A 17,701-nucleotide genomic window follows, 5' to 3' on the forward strand; every position below is an offset into this window, starting at 1 on the left:
ATAATTTAACAGGGTCTACGATAGCTCTAACATGACCTCTCAGGCACACCTCCTACCTTGAGCTGAGAGTGAGACACGTTTGTCCCCCAGGCAAGGGGGCGTCATAAGTAATCTCAAAGCTATCAGAGGGCAGCCTCAGGCATTAAACATGGGTTACAACTGCCACTATTCGTACCTCAGGGGACCCCAACATGGCTCCCACATGAGCACTCATCTCCCAGGGATACAAACAAGGCCTTACACATTATTTCTGCATTTACCTTATAACTACATTGATTCCATGCAGAACCTTCAAGTGGCTGAACACAGACTGTCATCTGAAATACCCCCTAGATCATGTGCAACCAAGGCCCAACCCAGAGCAAAAAAATTTCTCAGATGGACGGATGAACTTGAAATCAAGGGGCCTGCACACAGAGAAGGATGTAGACAAACTGTTGGGGAGGAGGCCCGAAGAGGAAGACTAGCAACCTGACTGACAGCATTAAGCATCAGCTGAGAGACTCCAAGGCGAGGAATGGTTATTGATTTTTATAGCTAAGCACAGCCAGGTCCTTTGAAAGAACAAACCTTAAAGCCAAGCCCAGCTAGAGGTATATGGCTCCAGGAATCCCAGATGAAGATAATTGTGTTCTATAAATTATTTTCCATAGTTCTGAACCCCCAAGAGACAGCAAGGGACCATATAATGATTGACTATGTCAGTGGGGGTATTTTTTTGGACATGTATGTTATTAGGTTGGGTACATCACCAAACACAAGAAACAGGCAACATCTTCTGAGAAGTCAAAGCAATTATTTTCCCAATTCTTTTGTTGCCATAAGCTGGCAAGTTGACAAAAACTAGTAAAATGTTACAGCAGAAACCCAAATCTGTAACTCTTTGTTATCCTTTACAGAGATCTATGACATGGCCACTTGCTCCTTTCTTTAAATAACATCCATTTGTATTTGTGTTGCCTCCCATTCTTCCCTGAAGCATTCTACTACACACACACACACACACACACACACACACACAAAAAGCCCCTTTTTTTTTCTTTTATAATATCTTGTTAAGGGCAAGGAAAAACAACTGATACAATTTGAGAGCCAATCAGTCCCAGCACCAAAGGTGGAAGTGAATGGTGTAAAACAGGGATGGGAAACTTCTGGCCCATGAAATCATTTGGTCTGGCCCTGCCAAGGCGTTAGGGGTGAGTTAATTAAATGCTTGACTAAATTTAGCAGGCTAATGTTTAAGTTGATAATTTTATTTTTTTATTTTTTAAAAATATATTTTATTGATGTTTTACAGAGAGGAGGAAGGGAGAGAGATAGAGAGGTAGAAACGTCGTTGAGAGAGAAACATCGACCAAATGCCCCTTCCGGGGATGTGCCCGCGACCAATGTACATGCCCTTGACCGGAATCGAACCTGGGACCCTTCAGTCCGCAGACCGACGCTCTACCACTGAGCCAAACCTGTTTCGGCTTAAGTTGATAATTTTATATGGCCCACGAATGGTGTTATAAATAGCCAAATGCTCCTTGGCAGAAAAAAGGTTCCCTATCCCTGGTGTAAAGGGAGGCCATTGTTTAATGGCCCTGAAACCCCAAACTATCTTGATTTCAGTGGCCTCTGTAAGTTAGCATCCAACTGTTGAGAATATCATTGGTTTGGGCTTAGAATTTTAAAATTTTTGTTATTATTGTTAATCCTCACCTGAGGATATTTTTACCATTGACTTTTGAAGAGAATAGAAGGGGGGCGGGGGGGAGGAGAGAAAGAAAGAGAAACATCAATATGAGAGAAATACATCAATAGGTTGCCTTCCACATGCCCCCATGACTGGGGCCAGGGATTGAACCTGCAACCCAAGCACTCGCCCTTGACCAGAAATTGAACCTGAGACCCTTAGGTGCACGGGCCAATGCTCTAACCACTGAATCACAAAGGCCAGGACTAGGCTTAGAAATCAGAAGGAATGCAGAGAAAGGAGGAACCAACAACTAAAGCCAGCCATGAGTCACAGAGCTGGTCTAGGTAACAATGCCTTTGTTCTCATCAGGCTCCAAGAGAACCAACTATGCCACCAACAGCCCTCCAGGGTATGAGTGAGGTCACTGAGGATGGTGCTCATTGCTTCCAAACCTCATTCAGAAATACTTACTTTAATAAGAGAGACATACTCATAAAAGAGATTCTTAGAGAATAGTTATAAACATATCCAACATGATGTCTGTGCCTTGTAGTCTTATTCAGATCTCTCAGGCAGCCACTCTGAGACTCGCATGACTTCCTGAGTCTTCTCAAATGTGTCCTTCAAGCCTGGCTCCTCTGCTAGAATTTCAAGTTGGAGAACCCATTCGCAATACAGCAAGCCAGGCTGCACAATCAAAAAAAAAAAATTAATTGAGGATCCCGTGATTCTGGGTATTCTAAAATTACTCATTTGCTATGGATTACCCATCACCTATAGGTAAATTATTATCACTCCATTTTGCTTCAGAAGTGGTGCATTGGCTTTCAAAAAAAATTTCAGAGGGGGAAAAAAAGGTGGTGGTGGTGGGGGGGTGTCCAGCAACAGATGTCTAAGCCAAAGCAGACATTCCCACACTTTTTAAAAAAATCAGTCTTTAGTTGAGGTAGGATAAATCATCAACATAAATATCACTCTGCCTTCATGATTAACACAGGGGCATGTCCCTTTCAGCATTTAGAGGGGATGAATCTGGCCATATTTCATTCTGGAGGAGAGGGCAAGGAGGCAGCAAGTAGCAGGAGTGACAGCCCATGAAGGAAATGGAAGGCATGCACCTGCTCTCCCCTCCGATCACAACCAGGTAGGCTCACAGAAGCGCTGTTCACCCAAAATACAGTCAAGCAGGGCTAAACATCACCTTTAAGTTCACAGAACCGACATTCCTCATCTGAATGTCATCAGATTCAGCCCTCTCTGGACCAACTGTTCTGGACGCCCGCCAGAATCACTGAGAACACTGGGGCTGACCAGCTGGCCACTGTGGGATGTCACACCAGCAGAGACCCGAGGGCATCTCGCCATGGAACACGAGGTTCTCAAGGAAGACGATAAAAGTGAAAGAAACACGTAGTATGAGAAGCACGTCCGTGTCCTCATCCCAGAGTCACGATACCAACGCCACATCACAGGGTGAGTCTAAAAGGGTGCTGGTGGGGCAGGAAGTGGCAAACAATCAGGCACTTCCAATGATGAAAGGCCACTATAACATGAGTATTGGGCTGTTCCCGGCAGGCAATCCTTATGGGGTCCCTTGTGGGAAGATCAGCCTCTCACTCGGTAGACAGATAGAGAGGCTGACCCCAGGTGTGCAGTGTGGCAACTGACAGTGCAAGCCTTGGGAACAAATCTGCACCAGGTATCGGGGGTATGTTCATCCACGGAAAAACTATCTGCAAGGAGTCAGATGGTTAAACAGCCACTCTCTGCCCACCTGCTCCTTTCCATGTGCCTCTGGGTCTCTCTTTAGCCAGGGACTTTGAGATGACATGTGTTTCTGTTTATTATTAGTTTCCAAACCTGCCACCCAATTGTGGGCTTTCACACAGCTGCCAGTGCACCTCTTTTGCAGCCGGTTTAGCTAAAGCCACTGTGAGAGGGGCCGGCGGGGGGAAGGTGGAGAGCTTTGTGACTCATCAGAACCTCTAGTGATTAGGAGATCCTGGAGCAAGGGACACTCCCAGAGGAGAGAAGCAACCCAGAAGGGGGAAAAAGGGACACTCATGCTTCCTAACTTCAGTTCTTTTTCCTTTACACTTGCCCTCGAGATGTCACGAGACTATACACCTGTCTCCGTTTGTAAATTGAAAACATATTTATCACTTTGTTGCTGGTTTTCTTTTTTCTTTCTTTCTTTCTCTCTTTTTTTAATGGATGGGAATTCTTCCACTTTGTCACGAGGAATGCTGAAGAAATGCATAATTAAAAATAAAAAAATAAACTCTTTTAAGGCTGTTTACTTGGGTGATGACAGTGGCACAAATGTTTCTTTCTCCTCACAGGGCCCACCCACAGAAAAGAACAGAACAATGGTTCTGGGGCCCTCCGGGCACTAGACGGCCCTGGAGAGGCCTCGGGGCTCCGGCCTGCAAGGGGAGGTGGGAGGGGGAGAGAGACCCATTCAGCTGCCATGGCCCTCCCACCCTCCTCCACTCCACAGGCCCGCTAATTACATGTCAGCCTGGTGACTCCAGCCCGTGGGCCACCACCAATTACAGCCGCACTGACATCGCTCAAGCAGTTCATATGTTTACATAGTTTGGTGAGTCTCTCTGCTGCTGCTGGTTTAGGCTTCATACCGCAGGACTTGGTCCTTTCCTGGCTGGCATTTGGATCAATAAACTCTATTTTCATTTTTAAAGAAAAGCTTTGGGCTCTCAACATGTTTTTATTTAACAAAGAGAGGAAGGGAGACACAAGATTGTGTGGGAAAGTGTGTGCTGAGCAGAGGGACTGGCCAGTGCAAAGACTCATTCAAGTCAGAAAACATGAAGGTAGCTTGCAAAAAAACCAAAGAGTGGGTTACCCTGGATTGTATCTCAAAGGAGCCCAGTTCTGCCATATTGAAGAGGAGAATAGCAATTTTCCAGAGATATCAGGTCAGTGTCCCACCCCCAAGCAGATTTTGAAGAAAAAGGGAAGTCAGGGATGGGACTGGGTAGTAGGTCTTTCAACCTCTAGAAAGCAGGCGAGACCAAGAGAAGGAGTCATAAAAACTGAGTACTCTTGACTTCTAACCTGGTCACTTGGGATCAGAGGATCATTAGGAAAAATTTCCTTTCTGACTCTTCCAGAGGCCCAGAGGGAAATCATGTGCTTAGAAGTTGGAATAACACAAGGGAAATGTGCCTGATGAGCAGGTATAGAGAGAGCTGAAAACACCTCCCCTGTGCAGTCCTCAGCTTGTACAATGCTGCCAGACAGGGTACAGCTGTTGCTTTTGATTCCTAAGCTGACTGAGGAATCGATGCTTCACTTCTTGCTGCTGTCTCCTGCTGGACAGAGCTTCAGTCTCATCATCAACCATCTGGGGAGCAATTCAGACTTCCACACGGAGAGCTTTCTCTCAGAGACCCATCCAGGTGAGCCTGGGAGGCCAGAAGGTACATCAGGAAAAGATCAGGAGGATGGAACCTCAGAATTTTTACCTAAGTCACCTGGAAGCCCCAACAGCCTAGACCAGAGAAAAGAGCTCACTGTGTTGGCATTTTGGGCTTAGAAATTAATTTGTAATTAATTTAGTTAACACAGTAAGAAAGATGTGTTTGTTTGAATCTGTATTATAAGGACCATAGTTAACAATGAGGTGATAAGAATGGGAGTCCAGTTGCATGACACTGTAGAATGAGTGAGATGCATAAAATGATTGCAGTGAAATGAAAATGTATCTGAAAAGGTTTGTTTTTCGGGAAGAAGGTAATAGAAAATTAGTTTGGAAGAACAGTGCAGTGGAGTGAGAGTGTTTGCATGGAATTTGAAAGATGGTGTGAATTTGAGCATATTTTTGTATTTATTGAAAAGATCCTGACCAGTCAGGGAGTTGGTCCCTTCCTATAGCAATTTGTGAGACATTCATCGCACTATCTTCTCTCATGCTGAGTATTCGTATGAAAATAGTATCTAATGAGTTTGAAAAAGAATACTAAATAGTTTTATTTTAAATTAATTATTTGTTATTGGCAGGGCTGCATATATTCTTGGATTTGTTACCCATTGACTTTCTCTATTGGAACAATTGACAGGAATTCGTACCGCACACTCAGCCTTTCCCCCAGTGGTGTCTACTTGTTATGAGGAATTCTGACATGCATTCAGGGAATATAAATTGAGGCTTGACCAACTTCTAGGCAAAGGTATAGGGTGCTGAGAAAAAAGTCACCATAGTTATATAGATGGAGAATTAAAGGTCACCCATTGTACCTTAACTCTTAATGCCACAGAGGCAGCATAGTGAGTTTACATTTATGTAGTGAGGCCTTCACTGTACCAGCCAAGGGGGGGAATGTCTCCAATCTAGTTAAAAATATTTTTCTACTTTATGTGTGTTTTTAACATAAAACGTCTTTACCCAAGGGAAGCTAATGAATGAAGAGGCTTAAACTCGGTTCCTCAGACAAATGTTATTGACTAAATGTCTATAATAGAAACCTACAGCTGCCATAACATATTTCCACATTAGTTGCTTAAAAACAACAACAAAAAAACATGGTCTTACAGTCTGGATGTCAGAAGCTTGAAATGAGTCTTATTGGCTAATATCCAGATGTGTGCAGGGCTGAGGTCCTTCTGGAAGCTGATGGGAGGGTCTGTTCTCTCTGATGCCTGTTAGTGTGGCTGGCCACCTGCGTTCCTTAGCCCATGTTCCTGCCTCCATCTTCAAGCCAGCTGTGTAGCATTTCCAAAGTCTCTCTGAGTCCAATTCTTTTGTTTCTCTCTTCAACATTAACGGGATCATTGTGGTTCTCTAGTCCCAAGGCAGCCGATTAACATGCCTGTTTCATCTGCCACTCTAATTCTCCACTTGCTATAAAATATATCATATTTCGTGTGCTTAGAGGTGGGACTAACAAGAGGGAAATGTGCCTGAGGAGCAGGTACAGAGATTTATAATATCTCCTCATCTTCAGTCTCTTAGCTAAGATTTGGAAACAACCCAAGTGCCTATCAGCACATGAGTGAATAAAAAAGCTGTGGTACATTTACACAACGGAACAATACACAGCTGTAAAAAAGAAAAAAACTCTTACCATTTGCAGCAGCACGGAGAGTGTTAGGCTAAGAGAAATAACCCAGTCAGAGAAAGATAAATAGCACATGATCTCGTTCATATGTGGAATATAATGAACTAAATAAAATGATGATCAAAAACAGACCCAAAGCCATATCTGCATGAACAGACTATTGAACTTCAAGGAAAGGTGGGGGAGAATGGATGAGGGGGAAGAGATTAACCAAAGAATCTGTATGCATATATGCATAGCCATGGGTACAGACAATAAGGTGATGAAGGCCTGGGTTGAGGGACGGGAGCACTACATGGTCATCATGAACCTTCCTTTCTGTGGCTAGAAGTGTGTGTTGGGGGTGGGGGGATGGGGCAGAGAAAAAGGAGCATATGTAATACACTCAACAACAAAGATTTAAAAAATAAAAATATCTAAATAAATAAAACAAAGTGGCTTTATCTCCAGCAGGCTCCATCGCCCCCTGCTGGTAGAGGCCCTGCTGCTTTTCGCTGATGGATGCTATGAGGGCAGGTGTTCCTGGCTCTGGCCCTGGAAGCTGGGGAGCCAAGCCTGGTGCACAAGCCTCACTGCTCTCAGGAGGAAACCCCCACAGCTGAGATATCCTCCTCAAATTAGCCTGTCTTGTGGAAGTGGCATCAACCACTCCCTAAACAACAACCTTCCTATCTCTCTCAAGGTAATTTCACCCCTTCCTTCTTTATACAATTCCTCATCAGCTTGTCTTCAGTTGGTAATTCAGGGTGAATATTCCCTAGTTTAGTTCTATTGACAGTTTTGTTCTGGGAGGAGCTGCAAGAATAATCTGCCCACATGCTGCTATCTTCAAACTCCTGAGCCTTCATTTTCTAAAACAATCATTTTCCTCAGGGACCTTGTACTGGCTGTTCCTTCTTCCTGGGAAATACTTTCCCACTTAGTCTCTCTCAGTGTTCATTAAGGAGTGTGTCATAGTGTCAGCCACTGGCAACTCTTGTCTAAACTCTATAAAAAAGAACACCCTCTATCCACTCGCTTCATTTAATGTGATTTACTTTTTTATATAACATCTTCACCTTTAGATTTGTTATATTATTATTTTTATTGGATTATATTATCGCTCTTTCATTAGTTTGTAGACTTTTGTTCTTAAGCATCCCATACTCTGAACAGTGCATAAAACATGGTCTATAGTCAATATATGTTTCTCAAATGCATGAAATGCATCCTCAGTTAAACAGCAGTATTCATTATGTTTGAAGAACAGGTTGATATAAGAAAAGAAAGTTATAATGAGAAATGCCAATAGAGAAACATTAATAGAGACCAGATAACACAACAAAAATGCAAGATATTTTCCTGACTCTAAAATATAAACGTGACATTTATTGTCAGTTACTAATGTTTGCTAACATGAAAATTAGTTGTTAATTTATTTTATTTTATTTTTATTTTTTGTAGTCAGTTCTGACACATGGAACCAGGCAATGGTACACAAATGTCAGAATTCCTTCTTCTGGGATTTTCAGAGGAACCAGAACTGCAGCCCCCCATATTTGGGCTTTTCCTCTCCATGTACCTGGTCACTGTGTTGGGAAACCTGCTCATCATCCTGGCTGTCAGCTCAGACTCCCACCTCCACACACCCATGTACTTCTTCCTCTCCAACCTGTCCTTCGTAGACATCTGTTTCACCTCCACCACCATCCCAAAGATGCTGTGGAACTTCCAGACACAGAGCAAAGCCATCACCTATGAAGGCTGCATCACCCAGATGTATTTTTTCATACTTTTTGCTGGCTTGGATAACTTTATCCTGACTGTAATGGCGTATGACCGGTTTGTGGCCATCTGCCACCCCCTGCACTACATGGTCATCATGAACCCTCGGTTCTGTGGACTGCTGGTTCTGGTGTCCTGGATTACGAGTGTCCTGAATTCCTTGTTAGAAAGCTTAATGGTATTAGGTCTGCGCTTCTGCTCAGACTTAGAAATTCCCCACTTTTTCTGTGAACTCAATCAGGTGCTCCAACTTGCCTGTTTTGACACCTTTCCTAATAACATTACAATGTACTTTTCAGCTGGGCTGCTAGGTGGTGGTCCCCTTGCTGGGATCCTTTACTCTTACTCTAAGATCGTGTCCTGTATATGTGGAATCCCATCAGCTCAGGGGAAGTACAAGGCATTTTCTACCTGTGCCTCTCACCTCTCAGTTGTCTCCTTATTTTATGGTACAAGTCTTGGAGTTTACCTCAGCTCTGCTGCTACCCAAAATGCACACTCAAGTGCAACAGCCTCAGTGATGTACACCGTGGTCACACCCATGCTGAACCCATTCATCTACAGTCTGAGGAACAATGACATAAAGAGAGCCCTGCAGAGATTTCTTGGCAGGTAAGCTTTTTAAGGGCCAATTAAACTATGCCTACAAATTTCCCAGGAATGCAGGTTTTAAGCCTCTGAGTCAGAAGTCTGACACAAATTAATCCAATTTTGGACCAGAAGGAATTGGAAATATTCATTCATTTTATGGGTTAACATGAATTACTTTAGTGTAATTTCAAATAATTTTTATATTGTTTTCCTGAAAGAATTGTCATGAATTATACTACCCATAGAGGCAAAACTATAATTGGCTACTAAGGTCATTTATGCAATTTTATTGTAGAGGAAAATCTGAGACCACAGTTTTCACTTATATGTTCATCATTATTTTTTATAGTGCCACATTTACTGCTCCTCTTGATAATGTAGACTTTAACATGCTAGCATGCTTTATAGCTGGTCTCTTGGTTTTATATTCTTTAGGCTGTTATTCAGCTGTATGTCCACATGCCTATCTTAGCCACTGGCAAAAATTGACTATTCAATATATGTTTCTAAGAAGCATCTACATGGACACATACATTTTAATAAATAAATCGATCCTACCTAATAAAAGAGTAGTATGCAAGTTAGCCATCACTCTGCTGCACTCACAAGCCACGCCCACCAGCCACACTCACCAGCCAATCAGAGCAGGTATGCAAATAAACTCAACCAAGATGGCTACAGCCACAGAGAGCAGGAGGGAGGCTCCTGCTCCAGACAACAGAGGAAGCCAAGCTTTCCACCTGCCCTTGCCAGCCTAAGCCTCCACTCAAGGCTACAAAATTTCAATTATAGAAGGTAAACAAATCCAAATAAAATAAAATTGGAATACATGGCATACAGCAGTTCTGTGATGATCATTGCATGGAAGTTCAGAGCAGCAACACAGTGCAGGTCCTCCAGACAAGAGTTCATGCACGACCTGACAGAATTAGGAAGTGACAGCAAAGAACCCAGATACCCAAGATGGAGTAGGGATTAAAGGACCAGCATAATTGAAGGATTTTTACCAGTTTACATGTTGGTTTTTTTATGAGATACTTTTAATTTTGCAAAGAATCCAAAACAAAAAAGGATTAGATCTAGATATGGCCATCACCTCTTGGAACTTAGTGCTTAATGGAAACTTTAAATTCTACTTAGGGAATAAGTTTTTGTTGAGACATCATGAACAATCAATACTGAAAGATACCTGGAATTTTTTTTTTTTTTTTTTTTTTTTTTTTTTTTTTTTTAGACTTTAGCACAATGATCGCAGATGACATGTCTAATTATGATGAAGAGTGACCATCCCTGTTCTCATTGATGACTTTGTGGTATTGGCACACCCTCAAATTTCTGGAACAGAAAGTACAACAATATACACTAAAGGAACTTTTTCTAGAATGGTCTGTATAATAAATACAATTAAAAATTGCTAGTCAATTTCTGCTGGCTGTACTGAACTAAATTCATATCACTCCTTATAATTAGACTGAAAGTTCAAACAAAACTTTAATGGTAGGATTGAGAGGGGAGAGAAGGAATGAATGTTTAATAGAAACCAAGTTCCAGTTTGTGAAGATAAGACAGTCTGGAGATGAATGGTAATGGTGGTTGCATGTGAATGTACTTAATGCCCCTGAACTGTAATGGTTAAGATGGTAACTTTTATGTTACATGTATTTCACCACATTAAGAAAAAAAAAATCCAGCACTAGCTTGTTTGGTTCAGCAGATAGAGCATTGGGCTAAGGCCTGAAGGTTCCCACATTTGATTCCACTCAAGGGCACAGGGCCTGATTGCAGGTTCCATCCCCAGTAGGGGGCATGCAGGACACAGCCTATCAATGATTCTTTCTCATCATTGATGTTTCTATCTCTCTCTCTCTCTCCCCTCTCCCTTTCTCTCTGAAATCAATAAAAAATATATTAAAAACAAAGAGAAAAAAATCCACAGGAGGCTTACAGTAGCCACACACTGTTTTCTTTCCTTTGTATGCAAAGGGTACCCAGGTGAGAAGGAAAACCTCTGATGCTTTAACATGGAGATTTGAGGTTCACATGTTACTAGAGCAGAACTGAGCACACCCTAACTCAGATGTGGCAGCTGACAGCTGAGTCCTCACGCATGTGTGCTGATTCCCTCATCCATGATCCCCAGGGCTGGGATGATGGTAAGAATTGAAGCAAAATTTAAGGGACACCAAGGAACTCAATAGTCAAGATGACTATTAGTAGAATGAAGTGTTTTTAAAAAAATAAGAATTAATGCAAGACCTGCACGATGATTGAAATAGCAAAATGTTAAATTAAGAAAAGATCTGTCAAGCAATGTGCCAAGCAAGACATTGTAGAACAGAGGCCCAGGGAACAATCAGTCTTTGTGCCTCATTCATCTCCCTGTGGTTTCTGTTCAGGTGAACACTGAGATGCTCTGCCTGGGGCTTTCTGTTGCTTGTGGCTGCACGTCAGAATTGATAGGGAGCTAGCACCCCTGGGAATGGCCCTCCATCACTATTTGTGGATCAATAGCCCAGCTCCCTCATTCCTCATGGGTGTGACCTACACTCTCACAGAGGTCCCTGGAGGAACTGAGTACCAGTGACCAATACAGAAATTGTTTATTCAAAATCTCATGATCTGCTGCCTATACCTCCTTATCTCATGTTCCTTCTTCTCTACTCATGCTTTGTAAGATCCACTGTTAATGATGTACCTGCACTGAATCCTTATCTCAGGCTCTGCAGTTCAGGGAAACCAGCCCAAGGCAGACATCTACTACAATTTTATTTCAACCAGACAAACACTAAAATCCCCGATTCACCTCTAAATCTCTGGTCAAATCTGTTGTGTTAGCAATTTATTGCTGTGCAACAAATTGCCCCAAACCTAAGGGCCTAAAATAACAGCAAATAGTTATGATCTCAAAGTTTTTGTGGGCCAGGAATGAGGTATGGCTTCTCTGCTTTCTTAGCTTCAGGGTCTCTGATGGGAACAGTGTCAGCTGAGGGTTTGATGAGGGAAGAGTCCATTCCCAAGCTTACTTGAGTGTTATTGACAAGATTAAGTTCCTCACTGGCTGTTCAGTAGGCAGCTCTTAGCTCCTCACCACATGGGTCTCTCCACAGGGCAACTTACAATGTGACAGCTGGTTTCACTAGAGAAAGGGAGGGAGAGAGAGAAGGAGATGGGGAAGGAGAAGGTAAGGAGGAGAGGAAGAAGGAGAGGGAGAGGGAGAAAGAAAAGGAGAGGGAGAGAGAGAGTGCCATGGGAGCAAGATGGAAATCTCAATCTTCTGTAACCAAATTTTGAAAGTGACATTTCGCCTCCTTGATCTTACTCTACTGTTAGAAGTGAGTCATGAGGCCAAGCCCACACTCAAGGAGAGGACATTACACACACATACCAGGAGGCAGGGATCATGGAGGCTGTCTTGGAGTCTTCACGCTGATTTTACCATTTTTAGTATATGATTCCACCAACAGCTCAGTTGGTCAGGCCCCAAATGGGGATATTATCCTGTCCATAAGGCATTCCAAATGGCCCTTCTGATATCACCTCCCTCCTTCATCCCCCGCTTGGCCTTTACTTATTGGAAGCTAAGTTCGATCTCAGAACCTTTACACCCTCTGTTTCCTCTGCCTGGAACTCACATCTGAGTCTTTCAGGGGCTGCTGTACAGGTGTTCCCTAGGGCTGCCGTCTTACCTGAAGGCTGGCTCAGGTAAGCAACCACTTCTTTCCAACTCTAGGGTTAACACGAACTCTTTCAATGTGCATTCCTGATCCACTATTAACTCCTGTTCCATAAAGTGTTAACTTAGAAGGCATGCGCCTTCCAAAATAAGGCCTGTGTGCATTATACTTTGCCTTGAGCCTGGTAGGCGATCCTTAAGGCCTGATAAGAGTGTCTGTATAGATCAGACTTTAGACCACAGCCGAGAGTCATGCTCACAATGTGACTCATGATAGAGGCCTTGAACCACTGTGCACTATTAGCTTGTCCTCTTGAGTAACCTGAGGTCAGCCACATGAGTGGTCATCCAAGCCCATGTGAACAACTCCTAGTAAAAACCCTGAGACCAATGCTCAGGTGGGTTTCTTTGGTTGGAAATACTCAGTGCAGGTTGTCACACATCATTGCTGAGAGAGTTGAGAGCTGGGACAGCACTGGGAAGGGACAGGTGGAAGCTCATGCCTGGTATCCTCCTAGTCCCACCCAGGTGTCCTGTCCTTAGCTAATTTTAATCTGTATTCTTTCCCTATAATATATTGTGACAAGAAGTATAACAGCTTTTCTAGGTTATGAGTCTGAGTGAATCATTCGCCCCCAACCAAGGCTGGCATTCCCCCAGCCCTCCTCTTTTGAGATCTTCATCGCCCTTGTCAGTGAATGTTAGGTTCTTGGTCATTTGCTCTTTCCTGTCTCTCTCATCTGGACAGAAAGGAAAGCTGGAACCTTGTGTACAACTTTAGTGAGAGCAGAAGATCAGAGAGGTCAGGGGTCAGGTCCTAACTCTGCCACTGTCTGGTGGTATCGCTCTGGGTAAACAACCTCACCTGTCTGAGTTCTAGTTTCCCTACCTGTAAAACAGGAACATGACCTCCTCTTTCATAGACCATTGGTAGATGTGTGGACTGGTTTATTAAGGTCCAGAAAAGTCTTTGTAAGCATGAGCTTCTAAGTATCAGTCTCTATCTAGACTCATAACAGAGAAAAGCAGTAACTAGAGCAGGTGTCAGTGCTCAGTTGAGGACAAATGAGTTAAGATAATCCCTCTGAGGCCTTTGACATGGAGAGACAAGAGGGACCCAGAGATGCCCATATAATGGAAAGGAGGACAGGAAAAGTGCCAGGAAGGGCCGGACATCTGTCTCATGGCTCTGGTTCCACACAGGGCTATGTAGGCTATGTGGGACACCCTGAGTAGCCAGGCCATGGAGTCACTGGGGAGTGATAGTGCTGGGTAGGAAGGAGGGGGTGAGTAAAAGCAAACACTACAAACAGGGCTCCTAGGAGGAAATGTGTTGGAAGAACTGGGAGGTGGAGGGACAGAGCAGCTAGAGCCATGGTTGGGGATAGGCACCACAGGAACTCAAAGGAAGGCTGTTCTGGAAAGTGGCCATTCTTTCCTGGCCTTGGAGGATGCCTTCCCTCTGATGCATGCCGTGGAGACACTTCTGGGTTTTTAGACACAGCCCTACTCATCTCCTTGGGAGCAATGTCCTCCTCCTCACCCCTGCTTCTAGATTCTTCCACATAAGGATTTCTTGGGTGCTCATGCCATATGAGTTCAGGACAAAGGAATCAGAAGCACATCGTCTGAGTCTCTATGGAGAAGTACTTCTGGAAATAAGTCTGAAAGGAAGAAAACAGAGCCAGAGGGGGAGTACTGAAATGTGAACTTGAGAGGCAAAGAGAGGAGGTGCCTGGCTCTGAGCAGGCTCTTCCCCTCATGATATCCACACCACCAGACCTCTCAAATCATGGTCATACCTGGTTGGGGATGATTCCACTGTGGACCCATGTGGAACCTGGCACCTCCCTCTGCCTCTGTGGGACTCAGTGTTCTTTTAAGTGGCCCAGTTGTCCAGGTCAAAATACTAGAGTCATCTGTGTATCTCTCTATCTCTGTTGCTCTCTATCCCTTGAACTCCAGAATCAGCAAACCCTGTGGGATATACTTTCAAAATCCATCTAGAATCCATCCACTTTTCATCTCCTCCATGGCCTTACCCTGGACCAGCCCCATTATCTTCCACTGGGGATAGTTCAGTCACCTCTTCCCTGATCTTTCAGCTCCACTCCACTCCACTCCACTCCACTCCACTCCACTCCACTCACCCTCACACACAGGCAGTTCCCCCCACCACAGTGTCCAGAGGAAAACACTGCTCAAGAACCCTTAGAGAATTTTACCACACTCACAACAAAAGTCAAAATCCTCCTTGTAACCCACAAGTCTCTAAATGTCCTGCCCTGGCCCACCCTGCCATTATCTCCTCCCACTGTCCCCTTACAATTTCCTCCAGCCCCACTGGCTTCCTACTATTCCTCTCATTGTTGCTTATGTTGAGTCACAGACATACACAAGCACTTGAGATTCTGTATGTGTGTGTGTGTGGGGGTGTGTGTGTGAAAGGGTGGCACAAGCACATTTGTTCTGTCATTTCTCATTATTCACAGATTCTATATTGAGCACTCACCTACTTGCAAACATTTATTTGTAATCTGAAATCAATACTGGTGAGAACTCAGGGGTCAGTCTCAGACATGCCCAGAGAAAAGAACAATCTGAATTGCTTACTGGCCGCTTCTAATCTGAGGTCCAACAAGGTAAGACTCTGCATCTTGTTTCAGCTCTGATACCATAAGAGCTGTAGTTTTCATAGTCTTTTTAATGCCACGTTTCACAGTCTTGTCTTCCTGTTGGTGATTTCAGTGTTGAAATTGGCCGCCACGTGCTGAAAACTATCTAGTGCCTCTAAGTACAAGAAGGCTGCGAGGTGACTTATGAAGAAAATATGTGTTAGATAAACTTCATTCAGACATATATTTATGATATGAAAATTGTTCACTCACTGTCTCTTTGGGAGATTTGGAAAACTTTAGAAAAGGGGATATATTTAACTTGGAGCACTAGAAGGAGTCACATTTTGAGGGAGCCCAAACAGGAAAATAGTTAAGGCAAAGCACATAAAACTCTCCAGGTAAATTTTCACCCCAATGAATACGGACCCTTACACATAGACATCATATCCACTCTTTAATGATTAGATGTGTACCATAAAGACTATGGTCTCGATCAAACGGGTTTGGCTCAGTGGATAGAGCTTTGGCCTGCGGAGTCCCAGGTTTGATTCCTGTCAGGGACATGTACCTTGGTTATGGCACATCCCCAGTAGGGAGTGTGCAAGAGGCAGCTGATCCATGATTCTCTCTCATCAATGTTTTTAACTCTCTATCCCTCTCTCTTCCTCTCTGTAAAAAAAAAAAAAAATCAATAAAATATATATTTTTAAAAAGACTATGGTCTCAATTTTACTCTACAATAAAATTATATAAGAACCCTCAGTACTCAAATGTAGTTTTGTCCATAGGGGTAATGGAATTCATGACTATTCTTTCAGGAAAACAATAGAAATATTCCTTTGAATGACATATGTCACAAGAGAATAAATTATGCTAAAGTAACTCATCAGATGAGAATTTTTAATTACATATCTCATGAGTTAACAAGGTTCAAAGATTGGCTTTATTGGTGTCAACAAAACAGGCTGTGAGGGGCCTTTGAACCCTTCATTCATGGTCACTTCTTCAGACTAGTACAGTTGGCCCTTGAAAAGCTTATCTGCCAAGGAATTGCTGAAGGGCTCTCTTTATGTCATTGTTCCTGAGACTATAGATGAAGGGGTTCAACATGGGTGTGACCACAGTGTACATCACCGAGGTTGTTGCACTTGAGTGTGCATTGTGGGTAACAGCAGAGCTGAAGTTAACTCCAAAACTTGTACCATAAAATAGGGAGACAACTGAGAGGTGAGAGGCACAGGTAGAAAATGCCTTATACTTCCCCTGAGCTGATGGGATTGCACATATAGAGGACACTATCTTAGAGTAAGAGTAAAGGATCCCTGCAAGAGGACCACCACCTAGTAGCACAATTAAAAAATACAACATAATGTTGTTAAGAAAGGTGTCAGAACAGGCAAGTTGGAGCACTTGATTGAGTTCACAGAAAAAGTGGGGGATTTCTAAGTCTGAGCAGAAGGAGAGCCGCAGCACCATTAAACTATGTAGCAAGGAAATCAGGACACTCATCATCCAGGACAGCAGAACCAGCAGTCCACAGAGCCGGGAGTTCATGATGACCATGTAGTGCAGGGGGTGGCAGATGGCCACAAACCGGTCATACGCCATCACTGTTAGGATAAAGTTGTCCAGCACTACAAAGAGTGTATAAAAATACATCTGTGTGATGCAGCCTGCATAGGTGATGGCTTTGCTCTGTGTCTGGATGTTCCACAGCATCTTTGGGACGGTGGTGGAGGTGAAACAGATGTCTACCAAGGACAGGTTGGAGAGGAAGAAGTACATGGGCGTGTGGAGGTGGGAGTCTGAGCTGACAACCAGGATGATGAGCAGATTTCCAAACACAGTGGCCAGGTACATGGAAAAGAAAAGCCCAAATATGAGGGGTTGTAGTTCCAGTGCCTGTGAAAGTCCCAGAAGAAGAAATTCTGAAATTTGTGTACCATTGCCTGGTTCCATGTGTCAGAGGTGACTATCAGAAAATAGAAAAAGTTAATAACTAATTTTCAAATTAGCAGACATTAGAAACTGAGACTAAGAGACATATTTATATTTTAGAATCAGAAAATAATTTCCATATTTGGTGTATGTTCTGGTTCCCATTAATTTATTTCTATTGCTGTTCACTTAAATTTCTTTTTTTTTTTTTTACCATCAATCAATTTTTTAACATAATGCATATTGCTGATTTTTGGAGGATATGTTTCATTCACTTGAGGTAAATAAAGGGTGTCCCCAAAAAACGTGTGCCCGCAGTTTGAATAATAATAAAGGCAGTGTTTATTAAAATGCA

The 17,701-nt window shown here is 43.2% G+C and overlaps 2 protein-coding genes and 1 pseudogene across 2 annotated transcripts; 2 read left to right on the top strand and 1 right to left on the bottom strand.

Moving 5' to 3' along the window:
- Positions 1-8,218: 8,218 nt before the first annotated feature.
- Positions 8,219-9,142, top strand: LOC118710389 (olfactory receptor 7A5-like). Its single transcript, XM_036422869.1, has one exon. It carries the CDS (start codon positions 8,219-8,221, stop codon positions 9,140-9,142), a length of 924 nt encoding a protein of 307 aa, XP_036278762.1.
- An 804-nt stretch (positions 9,143-9,946) lies between these two features.
- LOC118710343 lies at positions 9,947-10,535 on the top strand (annotated as a pseudogene).
- A 5,908-nt stretch (positions 10,536-16,443) lies between these two features.
- LOC118710390 (olfactory receptor 7A5-like) lies at positions 16,444-17,373 on the bottom strand. The gene has a single exon (XM_036422870.1). It carries the CDS (start codon positions 17,365-17,367, stop codon positions 16,444-16,446), a length of 924 nt encoding a protein of 307 aa, XP_036278763.1. The 5' UTR covers positions 17,368-17,373.
- Between the last annotated feature and the right edge of the window lie 328 nt (positions 17,374-17,701).

This window comes from Pipistrellus kuhlii, unplaced genomic scaffold, assembly GCF_014108245.1.
Source record: "Pipistrellus kuhlii isolate mPipKuh1 unplaced genomic scaffold, mPipKuh1.p scaffold_m20_p_73, whole genome shotgun sequence".
Lineage (NCBI taxonomy): Eukaryota > Metazoa > Chordata > Mammalia > Chiroptera > Vespertilionidae > Pipistrellus > Pipistrellus kuhlii.